We start from the raw sequence: 21293 nt of genomic DNA on the forward strand, positions 1-21293 counted from the left end.
TAGACTCATCTTTCTCTCACACCGCTCCTCCTCTGCCTCCCCTCTCTGCCATGCCTTACACTGGCTCCCCTTCCCCTATAGAATCCTCTTCAAACTCCTTACCACCACTTACAAAGCTCTTTCCCAGTCTATTGACCCCTATATCTCTAACCTCCTCACCATTTACACTCCTGCCTGCTCCCTGCGCTTGGCCTATGACCATCACCTCCCCTCCTCTCTGATCACCTCTTCCCACTCCAGAATCCAAGACTTCTCTCCAGCTGCCCCCTTTCACTAGAATGACCTTCCTGACTCCATCCGTCTCTCATCCAATCTGTGCTCCTTCAAACGGGCACTTAAAATTCACCTGTTCCTCAAAGCCTACCAACCATCCACTTAACCCCTCATCTCCTCTGCTCCTTCTCCCCTGGCCCCTCTTCTCCCTCACTGGCTCCTTTTTGTGCCTGATTTTGTTTACCCTCCCTTAGGATGTAAGCTCGTATGAGCAGGGCCCCTCTTCCCTCCTGTCTCCATACCTGTTCTTCTGCTCTGTCTTTACTGCATTGCCTGCCTGGAGTTTCTGAAGTATTGGTACTATGGGTTTATTGTTCTGTACTGTTTCGAACTGTATAGTCTACTGTTTATGCAGCATATGGTGCTGCAGAAACCTTGTGGCACCTAACAAATAAACGATGATAATAATAATAATAATAATATGTATTTAATTAAAACGCTCTTTTTTAAAGTTGACATTACAGAATATTTTGATCAGTGGTAACAGTTCCTGAATAAATCAATTTTATTTTTATGATATAAGAGAATTATAAGTGACACATTTTAGAGAGATGAATACTTATTATAATGACCATTAAACTAATTGCTCATATGTGTGTTTTGCTCACTTCGATTGTCTATTGCTCTGAATTTCTCTGCGCACTTGCCATCATCATTATCATCATCATCTATGTAGCGCAACTAATTCCGCAGCGCTGTACAGAGAACTCATTCACATCAGTCCCTTCCCCATTGGAGCTTACAGTCTAAATTCCCTAACATACACACAAACACACACACACGGACAGAGAGAGACTAGGGTCAATTTTATAGCATGTACTCTTGTATATTGATATTCATTCTAAAAACACACTTATATATTGTAAGCAGCCCCAAACTCATTTACTTACTCTGTATATTCGCATATACTCCAGATACAAGCCACCAATATTTTGATGTAATTTACTGTTAATTGTTGGATGGGTAAACTACATATTCTTACCATTTGTGGAAGCTGGATATCAGCAAGACTTGAGATAAGGGCTTGGCTTAGACCAGCCAACTCTTTCAAAAGACTTTCATTGTTCTGCTCTATAAGTTTGTTCTCCTCCTCTATTGTTTTCAGATTTGTCTCCATTGAAGAGATCTAAATCAGAAAATTCAAATAGTTAAGTAATTATGGGATTGTAATTATGGCCTGAATGATAAATTAAATCTCTATACACAAACAATTTTATGCAACACTGTACACAGAATTGTTCAGGTACAGCTTCCTGCCTGATCAAGCTTACAATTCTGTTTTCACTATCTTGGTCATATAAAGACAAAGGGTTTTGTCCAAGGTCACCAGTATCTAACGCTAGGATTTGAATCGAGTTCTCCATCAAGTCTGTCATTGGTTCATGGTCAGCAGCCTTAACCACTGAATATGGTTCCTCTATTTATATAGATAGGTATTTATGGAAAGACCTGGAGAAACATTTGTCAATTAATTTGCACTTAATTTTTTTGTAAAGTGTTACTAGATGTATAATTTAAGGTGACAAAGGTAATTCTAATTAATCAGTGTGAGTCAATGTAGCTATAAGAATCACTGTTGAGTGTCGGTTATTATGTTGAGTGGCACAGAAGAGAGAAAATAGAAAAAAGGAGCTAAAGGAAAAAAAAGAAAAAGGAAGGTAAAAAAAGAAATAAAGAAAAAAATATCCAGAAAAATGAAAAGAAATTAAAAAAAAGTGTTCACTTAATGGAAGGGTTTTTTGTTTTATTATTCTTTGCATTTACATACTGGTTGGGATAGTAAAGTGTGCCCTTTCTGTTTCAATATGACCTTCATTGATAATAATCAACCAGCGACAGACTGATCATTTCAGAGTTTGATTATTATAATACTGGGGAATCCATGCTTTTTAGCTCTTTATAATGTAGGGAGGCACTAATTAGAGGGGAGGATGTCTATATATGTGAGCTTATCAGATGACTAATTATGAACTGACATCACATTTTGCTAAATATGTCACAATAAAAAATAATTTCATATTGTTATAAAAGTCTCTAGAAACCTTACACACAAAACAATTCATTTCATGACTGCTCTGCTCCAGGCTCAACAGTTAATCTATTTTATCATTGCATTAAACAGGTGCCATTCATATCTAAACACATGTCCCTGTAATAACCTATTCCCCTTTTACATTTCTCCAAGCCCAATACAATGCTCAGAATTATAAGACTAAATAAGTACATGCCAGATTTATTTCGTAATGTGGCTCACAATTTCTATGGAAATTTCCATATCACATTTAATTATTTTGTTATGGAATATAGCCTGAGACCATGTGTATATTTTCTCTATATGGTCTTCCTAATGACATTCTTTATATGACCTTCCTAATGAAAATATTGGACTACTTTGACTTAGCTCATAACAACTCATTTTTTTCTCAAATGTATCTTCACATCTAAGCTACAGATTAACAGTAATCCATAGCTAGGTGAAACTGTCAAATACACACTCTCTATTCATATATGTTAAATTTAAAAAATTACTTTCCATGTAATTTGTTAAAAACCCCTCAGTTTTACTTACACCATTAGCCATGTCATCTCTGATGGAAGCAGAATATTGTGATTGCCTTCAAATATCCACTGTACTCTTGATGTTATCATCATTGCTCCATCAAACGTTCACCCTCTCCCTCCATTCCTATTGCTTCTTTCTGCACTAAACTTTATCTTTACCATACATTTAAATGGACATTTCCATATTCTTTTTTGGAAACATACCTCATTCATAAACATCTTAAAAACATTGTGAATCTGGACTGGCATTAACTCCTGAAACTGTTTGTAATTTACTAATGTTGTGATGTGCAAGTGAAATAATGCGTGGTGCACTAGCACTTAAATGCAAGAAATGGTATTTGTTTCCAGCATGGTTTTGATGTCACCTCATATAGAAACCATATGTTGCTTGTGACCCTGATTCCTCCTAATTTAAATTACCATGAATTACTAAATCATGATCCTGACCCTGAATCAACCTACTTTCATTCTTATTCCTAGTCTGGATTACATATGAAGCACTAAATTATAAAGATTAATCTGGGCATGCTAATTAACTACAGTGATGCTAAAAGGATTATTCCACTTTCCAAACAGTAGTTTTAAAACAATTTTTTCCCACCTTACCTGAAAAGTGGGAGTCTAGCTCGTGCAACACTCTTCCACTGAGCTCAATAAAATTGGATACAATTTCCAGCACTGGCTACAGCAGAGCATAATGTTTGGCCAGTTTTCTACTGCATGATATGACTGCTTCTGCAAATTTATATTTGTCTGTTGTGGACCTGTCTTGTAGGAGGTCTAGCTGGAGACGCCTGGAATGCAGATATGCTATTCCAAAGAGGAACCCCCTTTGCAGTGGTAGCAGACAGAAACACAAACTCTTGAGCAAGGAGTTTATTCCAGGACAAGTGATAATGGATGATTCCATTGTCAAATTAAAGGAAATAAAAAACGTATGTATGAAAATGGGGATGTTAGCTGCTAGTCAAAGAAGAAGGAACTATAGTGTAGTTGAAAGAAAAGCAGATGTAAATAATAAAGCCACAATTATGTGGCTTTAACCACAGTAACTTTGGAATTCAAATGTTGCTCTTGCAAAACGTGGTTGTGAGTGAAGTGTATATAAGGGCTGCCCTGATATGTAGTTCCTCAGCCCTGAGTACTGTAACCAGTAGAAGTGCTGAGATCTGTATTGCAGTATTGGAGTGTGTTGCATCATCCCAGTGTTATTCCAGTATGTCAGAAGATGATGACATTTGTGTTTATGATGTGTGTAGTGAACCACTGGTATGAAGCTGATTCTTTTACACTACCACCCTTTAGGTGTAGACTTTAAATGAAAATCTCTGGGCTTTCGGGATGGTGCAAGCAAAAAATCTTGAGCAGAATAGGTGCATGGACTTGATCTATGATTGGTCTTCTGGGCAGAAACCATTCCGATGTACCATATAATGTTGCATCCTTCCATCTCTTTGGGAATTAATAATATTTTCTCTGTGGGCCTCATCATCCGCTTTTTCAGGGAAGAAATCAGGGGTGCCTGGATTGAGGAGAGACACATCCCTGATGATTGGGTACAATGTGATGTACGTTGGCCCTAAATTCAAACGGAACTTCTTAAGGGCATTGTACAATGTAGAGTCACAGCTTATTGCCCCGAAAAACAGGGTGTCCTGTTGTGTCTCCTCTTGTCCACAGACCATTTGTAGTAGGCTGTGCCCAACTTCAGTCTCCCTTGTCACCTCTTCTTGGATGTATTGATTATTAGATGGAATCCCAGAGGAGTGTGTTATGAAGGGATAACATCCAGATGAAACCAATAATAGAATACGAAGGTTAATACTCCTAGGAACTCTTGAGCCAGATTGTTGTACTGAATTCTGCTCATGGGAGAAAGTGACATCAGGCATCCCGGATGTTAGAGATGAAGCACTGGAGGAATTACTAGAGATACTGGTTAGCCTGCTCAGCTCAGCCATTGGAGTGGGGCCACAAACTGGACTCCCCATTTTGAGATGATGCAAAAGAAGAGTACCCACTGGTCCTGTCATGAGTCCAGGCACTTGGATCCCGGATGTACTGGAGATTCTTGTGGTATGTAATGGTGAAGGGGAATTGGGCACCTTTCAGGAGGAGGCACCATTTAGTACATTTAGAACTGGTGAAGTCCTGTTATTCCTCTGGTAGAACAGTTTAGTCTCAAAAAGTCTCACTTGGAGAAACGACCCTTATTGTTGCTGGTTAAACAGGCTTGGTTGATTCAGCTGCTATAAGGCATATATCCTGGCATGTCTCTCCCCACCCATAATCTGCCTCGTCCTCCAGACTATAGTATTGTTGTGAATATAGGCCATGGATGCCTAGAATTACAGGGTACTTAGGGGTGTTGATTTCATTAAGCGTGATATGATTCTAATCCATAAAATATATCACTGAATGGATTGTCTCATGTGTCACAGAGGTGGGTGAAAGCAGACAGCCATCAGAAGCCTCCATGGCAATTGGCCAAACTTTGGGGAAGCCTCATTCTGGGATGAGCTTCAAGTCAATAAAGCTCTTGGCAGATTCATTACCTAGAAGAATCTTTGTGTCTGATATTGAATTTTCCCATGTGAGGGTAATGGGAGTAGAGAATTGAAATTCCATGTTAGTAGAAAAGATGGCACCTATACGCACCAGACTTGCCCCATGTTCTGATAAGCATTGGCAGGGCATCTGGGAACATTGTTTCAAATAGCCTGTGTCACAATCTGCATCCTACAGCTATGTCTGCCAGGAACTATGTTGGACCTTTGTATATATCTCTGCATCCTGCCTGTAGTACCGCTGTTCCACCAGAGGGGCCACTGGGGTACTTAGTCTACTCTCTTATCTGTCAGAGCTGCCTCATTACTTCAGGATGATTTACACCTGCCTCTGGTCTATAAAAGCCTGCTTGTCCAAACAGCCATTGACAGATCACCTGTTGCCATTACCTGTGTTGCTGTTCCTGTGGCCTATCCTGATTTATCCCCTGGTATTGACCTCTGCTCATCCCTCCGTTTTTGCCCCTCTGCCTGTGACCCCTGACTCGGCTTGTCTGTGAGTCTGTACCTGCTTTCAGCTCTCATTTGTTTCTGCATTATCCTTCTGCAGAGTATTGCCAGCAATATCTGCTTTCAACTCTCCAGTGTTACAGAAAAATAACCTGTTGCAGATTGTTAAAAGCAGTCTCCACTAACTTGTGGTAAAGTCCTGCAGCTCATCGCATCCTGTGTCTGTTACCTTCAGTGCCTTGTTCTGCAGACCGTCGTACCTTATGTATCATCTCCACTACTTTGTGGTAAAGTCCTGCAGACAATCACATCCTGTATCCGTTACCTTCAGTGCCTTGCTCTGCAGACCATCACAATTTGTGTGTAATCTCCACCACTTTGTGTTAAAGTGCTGCAGCTCATTGCATCCTGTGTCTGTTACCTTCAGTGCCTTATTCCACAGACCATGGCACCTTGTGTGTAATCTCCACTACTTTCTGGTTAAGTCCTGCAGACCATCACATTTTGCTTCTGTTTACCCAGTTCTTTTGCTATTTCTGCCATACCCTACCATACTGCATCCTGAAACTTGTGTAACCGGTGTTTAATAAAAAACACTTCATTCACTACGCTCTCTCTGTGGTTTTATATTGGGAATCCTGACAGCCTGGTTCTCCACAGTAGAAGCACCTTTCTGCTCTGCACTTGCACTTCTCATCTATAGGAAGCACAAACCAAGCCACCTGCATTGGCCAGTCATATCGCCCTTTAGATTGTAAGCTTGTGAGTAGGGCCCTGTTACCTCTGTCTCTTAATACAGAGTTTTGATTTATTACTGTGTTTGTCCTCAATTGTAAAGCTCTATGGAGTATTCTGGAAATATATAAATAAATATTAATAAATGTTGATAATGGTAATAATCTTCCAGTCAGAGAGTCAAAAAATACAGAATGTTGACAGGGTGACAGAAATCACTGTCATGCGCCAGACTTACTTGATTCCAGTGTGCATCTCTTTTGCTGGTGTCCACTTATGCCATTCTCTTAAATAATCGGTCACATGACCCATCGAGTCTCCTCTCTGCGGGCTTGATTCATTAAGGATCTTAACTTCAGAAACTTCTTATTTCAGTCTCCTGACCAAAACCATGTTACAATGCAAGGGGTGAAAATTAGTATTCTGTTTTGCACATAAGTTAAATACTGACTGTTTTTTCATGTAACACACAAATACTTGATAGCTTATTTGTACACTGAAATTTAAAGTTGATATTTGTGTGCTACATGAAAAAACAGTCAGTATTTAACTTATGTGCAAAACAGAAAACTAATTTTCACCCCTTACATTGTAACATGGATTTGTCCAGGAGACTTAAATAAGAAACTTATTAATTTAAGTTCCTTAATGAATCAGGCCCATCGTATTCAAATACATATATTTTAATATGGAGTTGGTCCCCCTTTTGCAACAATAACAGCTTCAACTCTTCTTGGAAAGCTTTCCACAAGATGTTGGAGTGTTTTTGTGGAAATTTGGGCCCATTCATTCAAGAGCATTTATGAGGTCAGGCACTGATGTTGGATGAGAAGACATGTCTCGCAATCTCCATTCCAGTTCATCCCAAAGGTGTTTGAGGGGGTTGATGTCAGGGCTCTGTGTGGGCCAGTCAAGTTCTTCCACAATGAATTCATCAAACCACGTCTTTGTAGTCCTTGCTCTGTGCACTGGCTCACAGTGATGTTGGAATAGAAAAAGGCCTTACCCGTTGGAAGCATAGCATTGTCCAAAATGACTTGATATGCTGAAGCATTAAAATTGCCCTTCACTAGAGATAAGGGACCTAGCCCAAACCCTGAAAAATTGTCCCATACCATTATCAGTCCGCCACCAAATGTCACAGTTGGCATAATGCAGTCAGGCAGGCAACATTCTCCCGGCATCCGCCAAACCCAGACTCGCCCATCTGACTGCCAGAGAAGAGTGATTCATCATTCCACAGAACACGTTTCCACTGCTCCACAGTCCGGTGTCGGTGTGCTTTACATCATTCCATCCGATGTTTGGCATTGCTCCCGCCACATAGTTTTTGTCAAATAACAATAAAAAAGAAACTCCCCGACGCTAAAAATATGCACATGAACAAATTGTATTGTGATTATTTAATAGATAAAATTGTATATCGAAAGCACAAAGCTAATGCATGCTATAAGGCACAACTCATTACTTAATATCCAAAGTTGAAAAATTACCAAAAACAAGGAAAAAGAATAAACAAAATATGTCTGCAGACATCCAGAGCAATGAAATGTTCCTTATACAGCAGTATATCAAAAAGTTAAAAACATATAGTCCAAGGAGAGAAAAAAAGGCTATGATACGTTAAATTCATAAACATTACATGTTTAAGCAGGTACTAGACTAATGTCCATACAGCCTATATATAACCTTCCTTATAAGTAAATACTGCAGTGCAGAAATCTGGGGACATCGCGCTAGGGAAGATAATAGCCAAATACCTTAAAGCATGTAAAGCATGCCTGGAGATCCGAACCAAAATACAGTTACAGTCTCCCGCTGGACTCCTCAAGAATATCTCTGATGTAGATTGCCTGCAGAGTCTAGCTAGTCTAGCGTTCCTAGCAACGGGACACTTCTCTGCAGTTCCAGTCGTCAGTCAGCTGTTTGGGCCGCTGTCTCCACTGCCACCAATCAGGGAATGTGCTCCACTATTTCAACCTGCCTCTAACACTAGGTAGGCACCAGAATCTAGGTCTTTCTATGCTCCAGCGTTCCAGCTTGTTTCCTTGCTCTCTGACTGACCTCCTGTATACCAACTCGGCTTCCCCTGGTTCTGCTTCTGGATCTTCCTTCAGCCTGATTGCTCCCGCTGTATCTGACCTTTGGCTAGCTGACTCCGATTTGCCTTGCCCTTTGATACCATGTTTGCCAGTACAGTTTGACCTGTGCCTGCATCATCCACTCCACTGATAGCTAACTTGGAGGGCCGCAACCTGCACGTCCCTTGCAGCAACCTCCAACTCCCTTGAAGGGGTCCAGACCAGGGGCGTGTTTAGACTCCACACCTTCTAGCTTAGCAGCGCAAATATCAGCAAGTGGCCTTCAGCCCCTGTGACTTATGACAGCTATATTCCTGGTGTTGTATTCTCTTTGCCATATATCCAGAGCTGCATTCATCTGCTGCTATATTCCTGGTGCGGTATTCCTACTGCCATATATTCAGTGCTGCATTCATATATCTGCTACATTCATAGTGTTACTTACAGCCATTGATACATTGATGATGGTGCAGCCACCATAGTTGATATGAGTCAGCCATGTAGCTGCAATTGAAATCCAGAGAATCAAAAATCAATTTTAAGATTGACCAAGTTCACTTATCAGGGATCCTTTTTCTTGTGAAGAGGTGTAGTCAGTGCCATAGCCCGGGCAGTGAGTAGAATATAACATATCCTGCCCTGATGCAATCTCTAAGAATGGCATCAGGTTGAAGCTCAAACTGTACACAGATTATAGTTGTTGCTTGCTATTGCTGTTGCAGATAGGCTGCCTTGGATGAGAGGGGAGGAATGACTGTGATAAAAGGAGAGGAGACTGCAATGGGAGACACAAGTCAGGGTCAAAGGAGAATAAATTGTAGTAAATAAAGGAAAGGTAAAGACAATACAATGCAGTGGTAGTCTTAATATTGAAGCAGAGAACCCCGACACCACATACCCCGACATAATCACACTGATAGTGTGTTCCCCGACAGACTCTTCACACCAACTGCTTACAATACAGACTTCAAACGATTCCGATAAATGAGGAGGCTGGCTGCGTAGAATGACGTCACTTTCATGGGCGAAAGTATTAATGTTGGTGTTAAGGTGTTCATTTAAGGAGGCGCCGCCTCTACAATGTGCTTTACAAAGGCTTGTACATTGTAGACCCAGCGCCTCCTTAAATGGACACCTTAACACCAACATTAATACATTCGCCTATAAAAGTGAAGTCATTCTATGTGGCCGGCCTCTTCGTTCATCGGAATCGTTTGAAGGCTGTATTGCAAGCAGTCGGTGTGTCACTCACCGGACTGTGAGTGCTACTTCTAAGGTAGCTAGGAACCGTGTCCGTCCATTATAATGAGGTACTGCGTATGTGCAGTCCCTTTTAACCTTCAGTTCTGTTCCTTTAACTTAATTGGCTGATCAGGCAACACTCCCTATATTAAGCACCTGTGGTCAATACCACGTTGCCTGATCTTGGAGTCTCATTCCTCATGAGCCTCTGAAGGTGTTCCAGTGCCTGCTCGTGTGTTCAGCTGATGCTGATTCCTGTTTGCCGTTTGTGGTTTCCAGACCACTTCTATTCCTCGTGTTCCTAGTGTCTTCAGCAGCTGATTCCTATCCGCTGCCTCCGTATATCTACAGTTACAGATTACTGCAAACTCCCCTGTGTTTCATCGTGACTCCAGCAGCTGATTCCTATCCGCTGCCTCCGTGTATCTACAGTTACAGATTACTGCAAACTCTCCTGTGTTTCATCGTGACTCCAGCAGCTGATTCCTACCCGCTGCCTCCGTGTGTCTAACAAGTTACAGATCTCTCCAACTCTCCTGTGTTACATCGCTACTGTTCCAGCTGATTCCTGTTAGATACTTCAGCGTGTCTACAGAGTCTTGCTCGTCTCAGCGCTCCAGTCTGCATTCTACCTGCCGTCAGCTGACCTGCTGCCTACTGCTTCTACAGTGTGTCCATTTGTGTCAACTTGCCTGTTAGCATCGAGTCTACGCTCCTCGGCTTCCAGCTCTGCTACATCGCTTCAACTCTCCTGTGGTCTCCTGCTGTTCAATTTGATATACTACTGCTTCCTGAGTATTTGTCGTCCTTGCTGGCCTACCTACAGTGCGCTGCACCTACCTGCCGCTTCCATTCTGCAAGGACTTCTCATCTCGTCTGTTCCCTGCCGCTCAGGTATCCCTGCAGCTATCTCTAACAGCCTGCTCATCTGAACCACGGTATGCATACTTCTCATTGACTGTGCTGGTGTATTGCATATCCATCTGGACTGAGTTGTTCTCCTCCGGAGTTTCCATCCTCTGAGACTATTGCTATTATTGACTGTGTTTCCTTTTGCTGGACTATTCTAGTGACTTTGTTTATCTGCGCAGTGCTGTTCATTCATTATTATTATTGTGTGCAGTTCAACGTGGGATCAAGTTCAGTGTACCCGTGTAGATTCTGCATTGCATTTATCTCCTCGTGTCCTTCCTCACATATATATTCAGTGGTACAACTTGCTAGAGGCAAACCACTGATTCCTGTTTCCCTGTGTCACCAGTTGCATATATCCTCTCACATAAGCAGTGGTACAACTTGCTACACGCAGACCACTGACTTCCCCGTTACCTTCACCTGGATTCCATTCCTTCCTTACAGACAGCAGTACAACTTGCTATACGCAGACCGCTGACTTCCACCTCCTTATTACTCCTGGACATTCTTCTCACTATAGCAGTGGTACAACTTGCCGTGCGCAGACCACTGACTACCCTCACGTGTCCTTGTCCATCCAGATCCTCGTGTTCCGTTACCTATTGTTTACCAGTGCTGCTAGTCATAGACTTTCTGAGCATTCTCTAACCATCTGCTGTTTCCAGTTCCATTATCACCCTGCCATCAGAGTATCATATACCAACTCTACTGCTCTGATAAGACCATCAGCGGGTGATACTGGGTAAAGACTCCTAGTGCCCGTGACATGGTGTGAAGAGTGTTTCGGGGAACACACACTCGGTGTGATTATGTTGGTGTATGCAGTGTTGGGGTTCTCTGCATCGTATTAAGGTACGCAACCCATACAATGATCTGGCTTTAACTCTGACTATACTGGTAATCAAACTTTGTGCCTGCAAATGTTAGCTGTGATTAAAGGGTACATAAATGCTGTAATTAGATTTTTCTCCTCAGCACTGATTGCTGTTGCTAGCAGCAGTGATATGAGAAGAGGTATGGTGAAGCCAGCTCAGGGGAAGCTCCTGAGCCACGAATGCTGTTGTCAGCAAAAGCGATGAGATGTTTTGCAGCAATGCAATGTGTGAAGTTCCGGAAGCTGATTACACTTGGGTTTATGTTGTATGCAGTATTGCCAACTGATAAGAATGGTGTTCATTAGTTACATTCTATGCTGATTTTTTATCTGACTGATGGGGTTAAATGATGCAACAGTAGTTGCCCCAATACCCAACTCAGCAGCAGCACATAGGGCCCTCTTATGAGAAGCCTGATTTCATCTCACAGCATAGAAGAGATTCACAGAGTGGGAATTTCAACCATTAAGGTAAGTGGAGCAGGGAGATATGTTTTAAAACTACTTTTTCTAAGGTGGAATTATTACACAAAATTCCACAAAATGCTTAACATTATTACAGTACATTGTTTAACAATTTTATTTTATTAAATTGTCCTTTCTGATTAAATTGAACTCTCCAAAAAATGCATTATTTAAACAGAATTACTAAAATTATTTTCGAACCTGGGTTTGAAGTTTCATCATGTCAGCTTCTATCTTCAAATTTGATTCATTCAGTTCTTTGATCTCTTCATCTAAATTTCTGATATCATCCCCATTTTCTATGCCTGCTGGGTACATTAACACATATATATTTTATGAACAGTTGTTTTCAGGACAATGCCAGTGTTCAAACGTTCATTTTCAAGTCAACTTTTATATTGTGGAAAGCCCTTTTATGTTGTTATGTTTGTAAAGGTTGGTTTGTGGGGTGGGTGTAGTATTTAAAAATATTTGCCTTTTAAAAATAATAATACATCAAAAGGAATTATCCACAATTAAACAGCTTCAATGGGAATTGTAAATCTATTAACCCAGAAGGTAGTTTTAAAGCTGGCAAAAAAAACTGTACGATTCTGCTGCTCAGCTGAAGATGCAATCAACAGAATCAGGATCCAATTTGGCCATACGAATAGGTGATCAAATTGAATGAGATCTGTCCAATCAGAGCTCAGGCTGAGCTGCCAGCAGCTGTTTCATTTGGAAGATGACTGCATACTCATAACAATAGCAGTCATCCAAATTTACTGGCAAGTCTGATAATGATCCAAATGCTTTCAATCATATTATTATCCAGTGTGGGGGACATTTTGGTTTCACACTTTCCTTTGGTTTATGTGGCTATAATATTTGTTAAGTTTGAGAATTGATGCTAATAACACTAACAAATGTGGGCCAGTCTTATCTAATAATATGTATATAGTGTAGTTTGGTTATTATTATCGGCAGCGCCGTACATTTAAAACAATATTTGCAATATACAGCTGGTAATCCCAGTTTAGTTAAGCTTTCCGGAAATAAAATACCATTTACTCCAAATCAGGCAAGAATGGGCGGCCATCAGTCAGTATGTGGCCCAGAAGTTGATTGACAGTATGCCAGGGTGAATTGCAGAGGTCTTCAAAAAGAAGGGTCAACACTGCAAATATTGACTCTTTGCATAAACTTAATATAATTGTCACTAAAAGCCTTTGACACTTATGAAATGATTATAATTTTACCTCAGTGTACCATAGCAACATCTGACAAAAAGGTCCAAAAACAGTGAAGCAGCAAAATTTGTGAAAACCAATATTTGTGCCATTCTAAAAACTTTTGGCCATGACAACAATACGTTAACTGACTGCTATTTAATTGACCTTAGTCTCTCTCGGTCTGTGTGTATGTATGTGCGCATGTTATGGAATTTAGACTGTAAGCTCCAATTAGGCAGGGAGTAATGTGAGTGAGTTCCCTGTACAGTGCTGCGGAATTAGTGGCGCTATATAAATAGCTGATGATGATTTACTATAATTTGTAAAAGATAAAAAACATTCAGAGAAAGAAACATACTGGCAGTGAATTTTACGTCACTTCTAAGGGCGACAGTTACATTACTACTTTTAAAGAGGCAATGAGGGCTGGCTGTATAATGTACAACCCTGCTTAAAAAACATTATACAGCCTCCATGTCCTCGCATTGCCCCCTTAATAGCAGCAATGGAATTTTTTTTTATCCATTAAATGCTTAAAGATGCTTGCAAAACGTACTATACACACAATGCATTTTTATAGTCTATATTAGTTGAATAAAAAAATTGTGTGCTAGCTACTGGAACGTATGTGAGTACTTTTCAAATCAAAGACTATGTCATATCAGTCATCACTATCATTCGGCATTTACACCTGACCTGCAGTGAGTACAAGTGATACGGCTGAAACCAAGTGTACTTATGAGAAATCCAGGACTTGAATTTGTCACATCTGAGTGCTCTTACTGTATATTGCCTATGTTAGTCCGCCCCTTCCCTCCCCAATCTGCCTCTCAAGTAATAGGCGGTTGCAAGAGTTTGCACATGAATTGCATGCAATTACATTCATTGATGCAAGGCCCATTTCTGTAAATAGATGCAAGTCCAAACATGAATCTGGTCTAAAAGTGTGTAATTGTGGTGTGGACTTGATCATATAGGCCATATTATATATTTATTTACTATTTTTCACTGCTATTTTTCAGAATATTGAATACTTGTTTGACACTACTGGAAATACTAAACTCTGGAAATATGCATTGTGCATGCTGCTACTTATGTGCTATTGAGGCTGGACTTGTGCTAAGCTATTTCCCAATCCTTGCTTTAGCCCTCTAGTATGTTTCCTATGACCACATTGTATATTTTAGTGAGACTATATGCAATTTGTATCCCAAATTATTTCAGCATGTTATAGTCTTATCATAGGTCTTTCCTGGCACAGTAGCCTTGTTGGTTTATCGTGACTTGCTCATGGTTCCAGTGCGTTTGCTAAGTGTATTCTGTATATTTTATTGTTGCCTTTCTGACTTCAGTTCACAGTATTAGCCCTCGTCTGGCTTCTTTCTTGTTCGATTCTGCAGTGTTCCTGTTTGTATATTTCCTTTTGCTCTGTCTTGCCATCAGTTTCTATTCTGAACCTACTCCTGTAGATATTTTTGGCTCTTTTGTCTGCCTGGTTGTCCATAGCTCAGTGAACTCAGTTAACATTCCTCTTGTCTTTGTCCTGTCATCCACCTAGTGTAGACCCTGGATATTTATGTATAGTAAATCCTGTGGGCATCTGAATATCAAAGGTGAAAGCTGCATATATAAGTGTCTGGCTCCTGTCCTCTTCAGTACATGACAATTTCTGTTACACCCCATTCATACTGCACCAAAATCCGGGATTTTGCCGGGGCGAGCTCAAACGACCCGGGTCTTGGTGCAGTATGAATAGTACAAGTCAAAAATCCCCGGTCTAAAAACCCGGGTCTTCAACCCGGGATTTATCGAGGGGTAATTCCCGGGTCAGACCCGGGTTGCCTGCACTATGAATGGTGCAACCCAGGTTCTTCAATCCGGGTTGCACAGAAAACAAGCTGATTGGCTGTCTGCCTGTCTCTGGAGGATTTGGAATTAGGCATTTCTCATTCATTTTATGCTTGCCAAAAAGAGGCCATTAATTTTCCATCTAGAAGTCTAGTCTTTTGGGGTAATCATTGAAATATGCAATGCCTAGCTTTAAAAGCTCCTACAACCTTCCCTTAAATATATGTTTCCCAGTCTCTTTATGCCTTTCAGAAAGCCCTCCTAGACTAGTACGACTAAATATATAAGCCAATTGGAGGTATCCTTTATTCATTATTGTATTATTGTATTATTATATTGTGTATCACCATTTTTCAGCCAATGAAAACTGCTCTCGTGATGACTCCCACAAATTGCCAGGGCACAGACTTGTGCAGTATGAATAGGGTCAACCCGGGAAATTCCCGGGTCCGAGGTGCAGTATTAATGGTGTTTCTGAGCTGGGACGCTCCGAGCCTCGGCAAAAACCCGGCTTGAAAAACCCGGGATATTGCCGGGGCGGCAGTATGAAAGCGGTATATTTTGCCCTGCTTGTCTTTCTCTTGTTACCTGTTCTGGATCCTAGAACCCGCATTTCACTGTCAGATTCAAGAGATTCCAGACCTCTTTATTTTTTATTTACATCTTGTTTCAGAGCCGTAACTTAACATAATTTAGCGCCTTGGGCGAGAAAGAAAAATGCCGCTCCCCTAGCCCTCAATTTTAACCAAATGAACCTAAAATATTCATAAACTGTGCCCTACTTCAGTGTTGCACCCTGGATGGTCACCCCTATCGCCTAGCCCTAGGTATGACCCTGTCTTGTCTACATCAGCTCACTCTTACTATTATCTGTGGTTCCTTTGCTCACTTAATTGTAAATGTTTGATTATATTTGGTGAAGACATACTTAATATGTCCAAATGAAGCACATATTTTATATTAATATTGTAATGTCATGTTTTATATTTGCTATTTAAAGGCAATATATATTTTTTACTATTCTACTAAAGTGTAAGAAGTATGAATTTATTAAACTCTACTGCTACACTTCCAAAATTACTAAGATTTAAAAATATTTTGGTAACACAATAATAATAACCTTCAAAGCAAATACGGTTTATTTTCCCAGATCATGTATAATCTTGGATGTCCTGGGAGTACTTAAAGATTTTAATTTGATCTATAATATGGGATTGAAGCCCCCATTTTCTCAAATTTGGCAATCTGAGAGCTAACTGCATTAAAACAGTTGTAGATGGTTCCATCTGAACATTTGCTTAGTTCCTATATCTAGCGGAACAATCTATTCCATAAACAAGGGTTGTTCTAGAGAACTGAGATTTATGGCAATGGTGGTGACTTCCAGCAATGCATATACTGTATGAGTTGCTACAATTATATATAGACATTCACAGTTTTTAAACTAGAAAATAAGGGCACGTGGGGACCTTTGTATGTTAAGTATATGATTTTTCTTAGTGTCTCTCACAAGTGAGAGTTTGATATAGTTTGAAAAGTTTGATATGTTACAAAAACATATTTGTCAGAAATTCACCTTCACTGACAGCAGTGACATATCTATGTATTGTGCTTTTTTGTTTCAATGAAACATTTACACATATTAAAGACAGGAGTGTATACAGATAAGTTGAAGCAGTCTTTTATAAGCACAGACACACAACATGTCCTTACCACAACTTGTCTTCAATTTCACAGACATTAGCTCCTCTGTCTTTCCTTTTTTTATGGCTTGTGCATTTAAAGGGCATCCGGATAAACTGCAAAACACATAAAAAAAAAACTTTCTGGTGTTGTCTAAACAAATTAAATTATGAAAATAATACACCACAGCATTCATTATGTTTCTGTAACTGTAAAAAACTGTAATTAGTAGCATTTTATATATTTTGAATTGTATGAATATACTGAATTAATTAGACACATTGACAATTAGTTGTACTTTTTTTTTTTTTTTTAAATCAAGTTCTTTTGTTGGGATGGAATGCTCGCCACGAATGTCCTCATTTAAATATATTGTCACATAATAAGACATCTAATTGTTGCACTTGGAAGCATAATTAAGTGCTTTCATGAGTGCAATCCGCACTCAGTAAGGAACACACTGATCCTTCCACCTCATACCATAAGAAGATGCTGCATTTTTCCAGACTTGCAGACACCCCCATTTTCATGTGCAAAATATATAATAGTTGCTTAAAACTAGGCACATCAGAGCAAAAACAGCTGCAAATGGCACCTGGTGCAGTGCGAGAGGTGCACACATTCCTCTAAAAAACTGTACATGTACATATGGGGCCATAGCCCTTTATTATTGGTGAAAGAAGAAAGGGTTGCTATTGTGTGCTACTGCTACTACCGTATTGCTGTGCTACTGATGTCAACCTATGTGTGGGCATACCGAGTGAAGGTTATTTTGCACATAAAAAAGGTATTGCATAATCCATGGTTTTGCACTTTTGTAAACCATTGATGTGTTTTATCCAAGATTTATATGCTACTATTGCCCTATTTAGTGCAATGACTTTCCTATAGCAAAAAGCTGACTTGCCCAGTGCTCTGGCAGGGCCACCTTAACAACATTATGGGCCCCCGGGCAAAGCAGTGCACCGGGGCCCCTAGATATAGATATAGATATATAGATGTATACAGATACAAATATAGATATAGATATATAGAGATAGAGATAGATAGATGTACTTGCTCAGTGACCCATGTAGGTTTTTTTTGCAGGTTTTTTCTTCTGCAGGATTATTTATTCTCATTAAGAGCCGTGCCTATGAGGCCCCCTTGCCCGTGGGGCCCCCGGGCAGCTGCCCATCGTGCCCAATGGAAAAGATGGCCCTGTGTTCTGGGTCAGGAGATGTAAAAAACCTAGTCTGCATTATGTGCAAGGATTGTTGCTGTGTGCACATTGATGGAGCACATATAATTTTGCCGTTGTTTTGCTTTTATTTAATTTAGGTATGAGACATGCATGTCTACTGTATGAGGGGCTAAGTCTTAAACTAATGATCCTGATTGTATGCCTTAAAGACCCATCGTACAGCCTATTTCATTGGGCAGCTATGGCAATCTTGGGCCTTATTCATTAAGGATCTTAATTTAAGAAACGTCTTATTTCAGTCTCATGGACAAAACCATGTTACAATGCAAGGGGTGCAAATTAGTATTCTGTTTTGCTCATAAGTTAAATACTGACTGTTCTTTCATGTAGCACACAGATATCAACTTTAAATTTCAGTGTACAAATAAGCTATCAAGTATTTGTGTTCTACATGAAAAAAACAGTCAATATTTAACTTATGTGCAAAACAGAATACTAATTTGCACCCCTTGCAATGGTTTTGTCCAGGAGACTGAAATAAGAAGTTTCTTAAGTTAAGATTCTTAATGAATCAGACCCCTTGAGTGCAAATGACATAACCCTAGGTGCAAATTAAGCACAAATGCAAGGGTTGGGATGTCAATGATGTCACTCACTTCATACTGTAAATATGAATAAACAATAATGTTTTTTAAATTTTAAAACATCTATGTTTTATTTTCCTGGAAATATATAGCATGTTGTTAACATGACCACTGTTGCTAGTCTACCAAAATACAATAAGTTTCAATATATTGCATTTTTTACTGATACCGACATGTAGTCAAAACATGATACAAAAATGTAAAGCACAAAAGTACCTTCTATGGGTGACAAAGACATTATTGACATGTCCCAGTCCATTGCAGCCTGGTAGTGGACAGTGTGGCAACTCCTGCTTATTCTGCTTCCAGGACAATGATGAGCCATTCAAGGCACTGTCCTTCTGTCTTTTTGCAGCCAAAGGACAACCAGAAGCACTTCGATGAGATGTGTATTTACCTGATATGTGACCTTGGCCATCACAGCCTACAACTGGACATCTGATCGAAATATAATAATAATAATAATAATAATAATAATAATAATAATAATGTGTTTTTATAAATCCTTGTATGGAACTTATCATTTGCATAATTTATCATTGTACATTTCTCTGCGTTATATTGCAGGATTTGCCTATCTGCATTGCATCTCTATATGTGTGAAATGATGATACAGTTTAGCATTGATCTATATGATGTGTTGTGCAGTGTGACAGTCCTATTTGAGTCTGTTAGTAAATTTAAAAATAATTTGCTCTCCACTGCATATTTGCAGTTGACTTACATTTGAGATATTTAAGTCATCTCAACTGCAGAAGAACATCTATTCAGATTAGCTCATGCTGTATATGCCTGGCAGGTATAGACAGGTTTAGCAGTGTGGAAAGGTCACATAGGCTTAGGACCAGGCTGGAAGGATTGTAGTGGTCTCAATCTGCTACTAACATCAATAAGAACAAAATATGGTGAAAGCTGGGGACATGGCGCAGAGTGGCAATTGTGGACTAGACCCTGGGCACCAAAAGTAGTCTAGGATGACAACAAATTTAAACCAGGGCCTGAATTTAGAACAGGATCATTCTAGTGTGAATTGAATAATGGCCACAGCAGAAGTGTAAATAAAGATCAGACTGTGACTTACATTTTTTGTTTGAGCCTTTGTAGTAAATACAGAAAGCTGTGGACTTTTTTCTGTCTAGAACTCATACGGAGTTATATGACACTCTTGTGTTCCTGTACTCTTGTGTTAATGAGGCACGGGACTAGGGTGTTTTTATGACACTTGTATACATGAGACCTTAAGGGGCATATTCAATTCTTGGCGTTATAGCCAAAAATCTCATGTAAATACTGGTTTTACGGTACTTTTCTCGCTGGATTTCAGCTCGTGGCTCCCTAACGGTAATAGTTTTTCCGCGGCGGAGACCACGGAGAATTGAATGCCCCTAAGTGTTTCATTTGTGAGAGACATTGGGCACAACTATGACAATTATGGTGTAGTTATTTGAAATGTATATAAGATAAGGCTAGATTTCTGTACAATGGTGAAAAACATCCAAATGTGCAGGTATAGACATGCCCAGTAAATTAGTCTTGTTAATTCAGTTTGTAAAAAGTACTGTAAATTTTTTTGTTATTTGATTATAACAAAAATATTAAAGAAAAGAGATGTGGCCTGTGTTTATACAAACAGATAATGATCCCATGACAGACAGATGAGGCATAAGATAAACTTGCATGTGAGAAATAAATTAAGTTCAGCTTGGAAAATATTGCAAGGTTTCCTATCCTTTTTTTTTCAATTATGTAGCTACTTAGATTTGTTTACCAAGTTACCAAAATTTTGCCAAGTACCAAGGAAGCACCAAATCCATAGTTTAAAGTTTGTTTAAATTTTAGAAAAGATACCTCCAAATTCCAAATCTGGAATTCATTCCTAATTTTCGTATTAAAATTAAGTAAGAATTGACAAAAAGATAAAATATTACATTTTAGCTCTTGGAAACTGCTCTCTAGCTGTATGCATTCATAATTTATCAATATATTTACTATCACTATCTCATTTTTTAAACTTAGATAGATAAAATATCACTATCTTTTAACATTTGGTTTGATACATATTAGCTTTTGTGACTTCAAAACTGCTAACATTGATAAAAGAAAGAACTTTCAGCTATCAGACCATGGCATGAATAATGTACAGTAATCTATAACACGGGTGCGTTCTGCTCAGTTTCAGTTTTGATACAATGTTAAATCATAAGTTTAGATTAGTTACAGGCGGCTAGCTATTGTCCCAGCATTATAGAATGTAAGTTTTAGAGTTATACATTAATATGAATATAAATATATCTTATGGACCTCTGTGTACCACAGGTTACTGAGGGTCTAATTTGATATCTATGAATCAATAACTTAGTTTGGATCTTTCTTTAATCATTTAGAATACACAAAAATCTACCTATGTATAATTAATACATAAATAATTAATACTTTTATGTTAATGGTTTCTTTTCTAGTGGCTTTTTCAGAGCAGTACTGAAGCCATTCAGAATAGGGCAATTGATGGAATATCAGAAAATGTATACAGAAATTTGGAAGCATGAAGCAACACAAC

At 39.4% G+C, this 21293-nt stretch overlaps 1 protein-coding gene across 1 annotated transcript in view; it reads right to left on the reverse strand.

Moving 5' to 3' along the window:
- ST18 (ST18 C2H2C-type zinc finger transcription factor) overlaps positions 1 to 21293 on the reverse strand; it is a 204902-nt gene that overhangs the window by 19136 nt on the left and 164473 nt on the right. Inside the window, exons 17-20 of the mRNA XM_075213508.1 lie at positions 18953 to 19174; positions 16940 to 17025; positions 12369 to 12475; positions 1256 to 1399 (exon numbers count right to left, since the gene is read on the reverse strand). Of these exons, the coding sequence (XP_075069609.1) occupies positions 1256 to 1399; positions 12369 to 12475; positions 16940 to 17025; positions 18953 to 19174 (559 nt within the window). The remainder of the gene's footprint in view (positions 1 to 1255; positions 1400 to 12368; positions 12476 to 16939; positions 17026 to 18952; positions 19175 to 21293) is intronic.

Source organism: Mixophyes fleayi, chromosome 5 (assembly GCF_038048845.1).
Source record: "Mixophyes fleayi isolate aMixFle1 chromosome 5, aMixFle1.hap1, whole genome shotgun sequence".
Classification (NCBI taxonomy): domain Eukaryota; kingdom Metazoa; phylum Chordata; class Amphibia; order Anura; family Limnodynastidae; genus Mixophyes; species Mixophyes fleayi.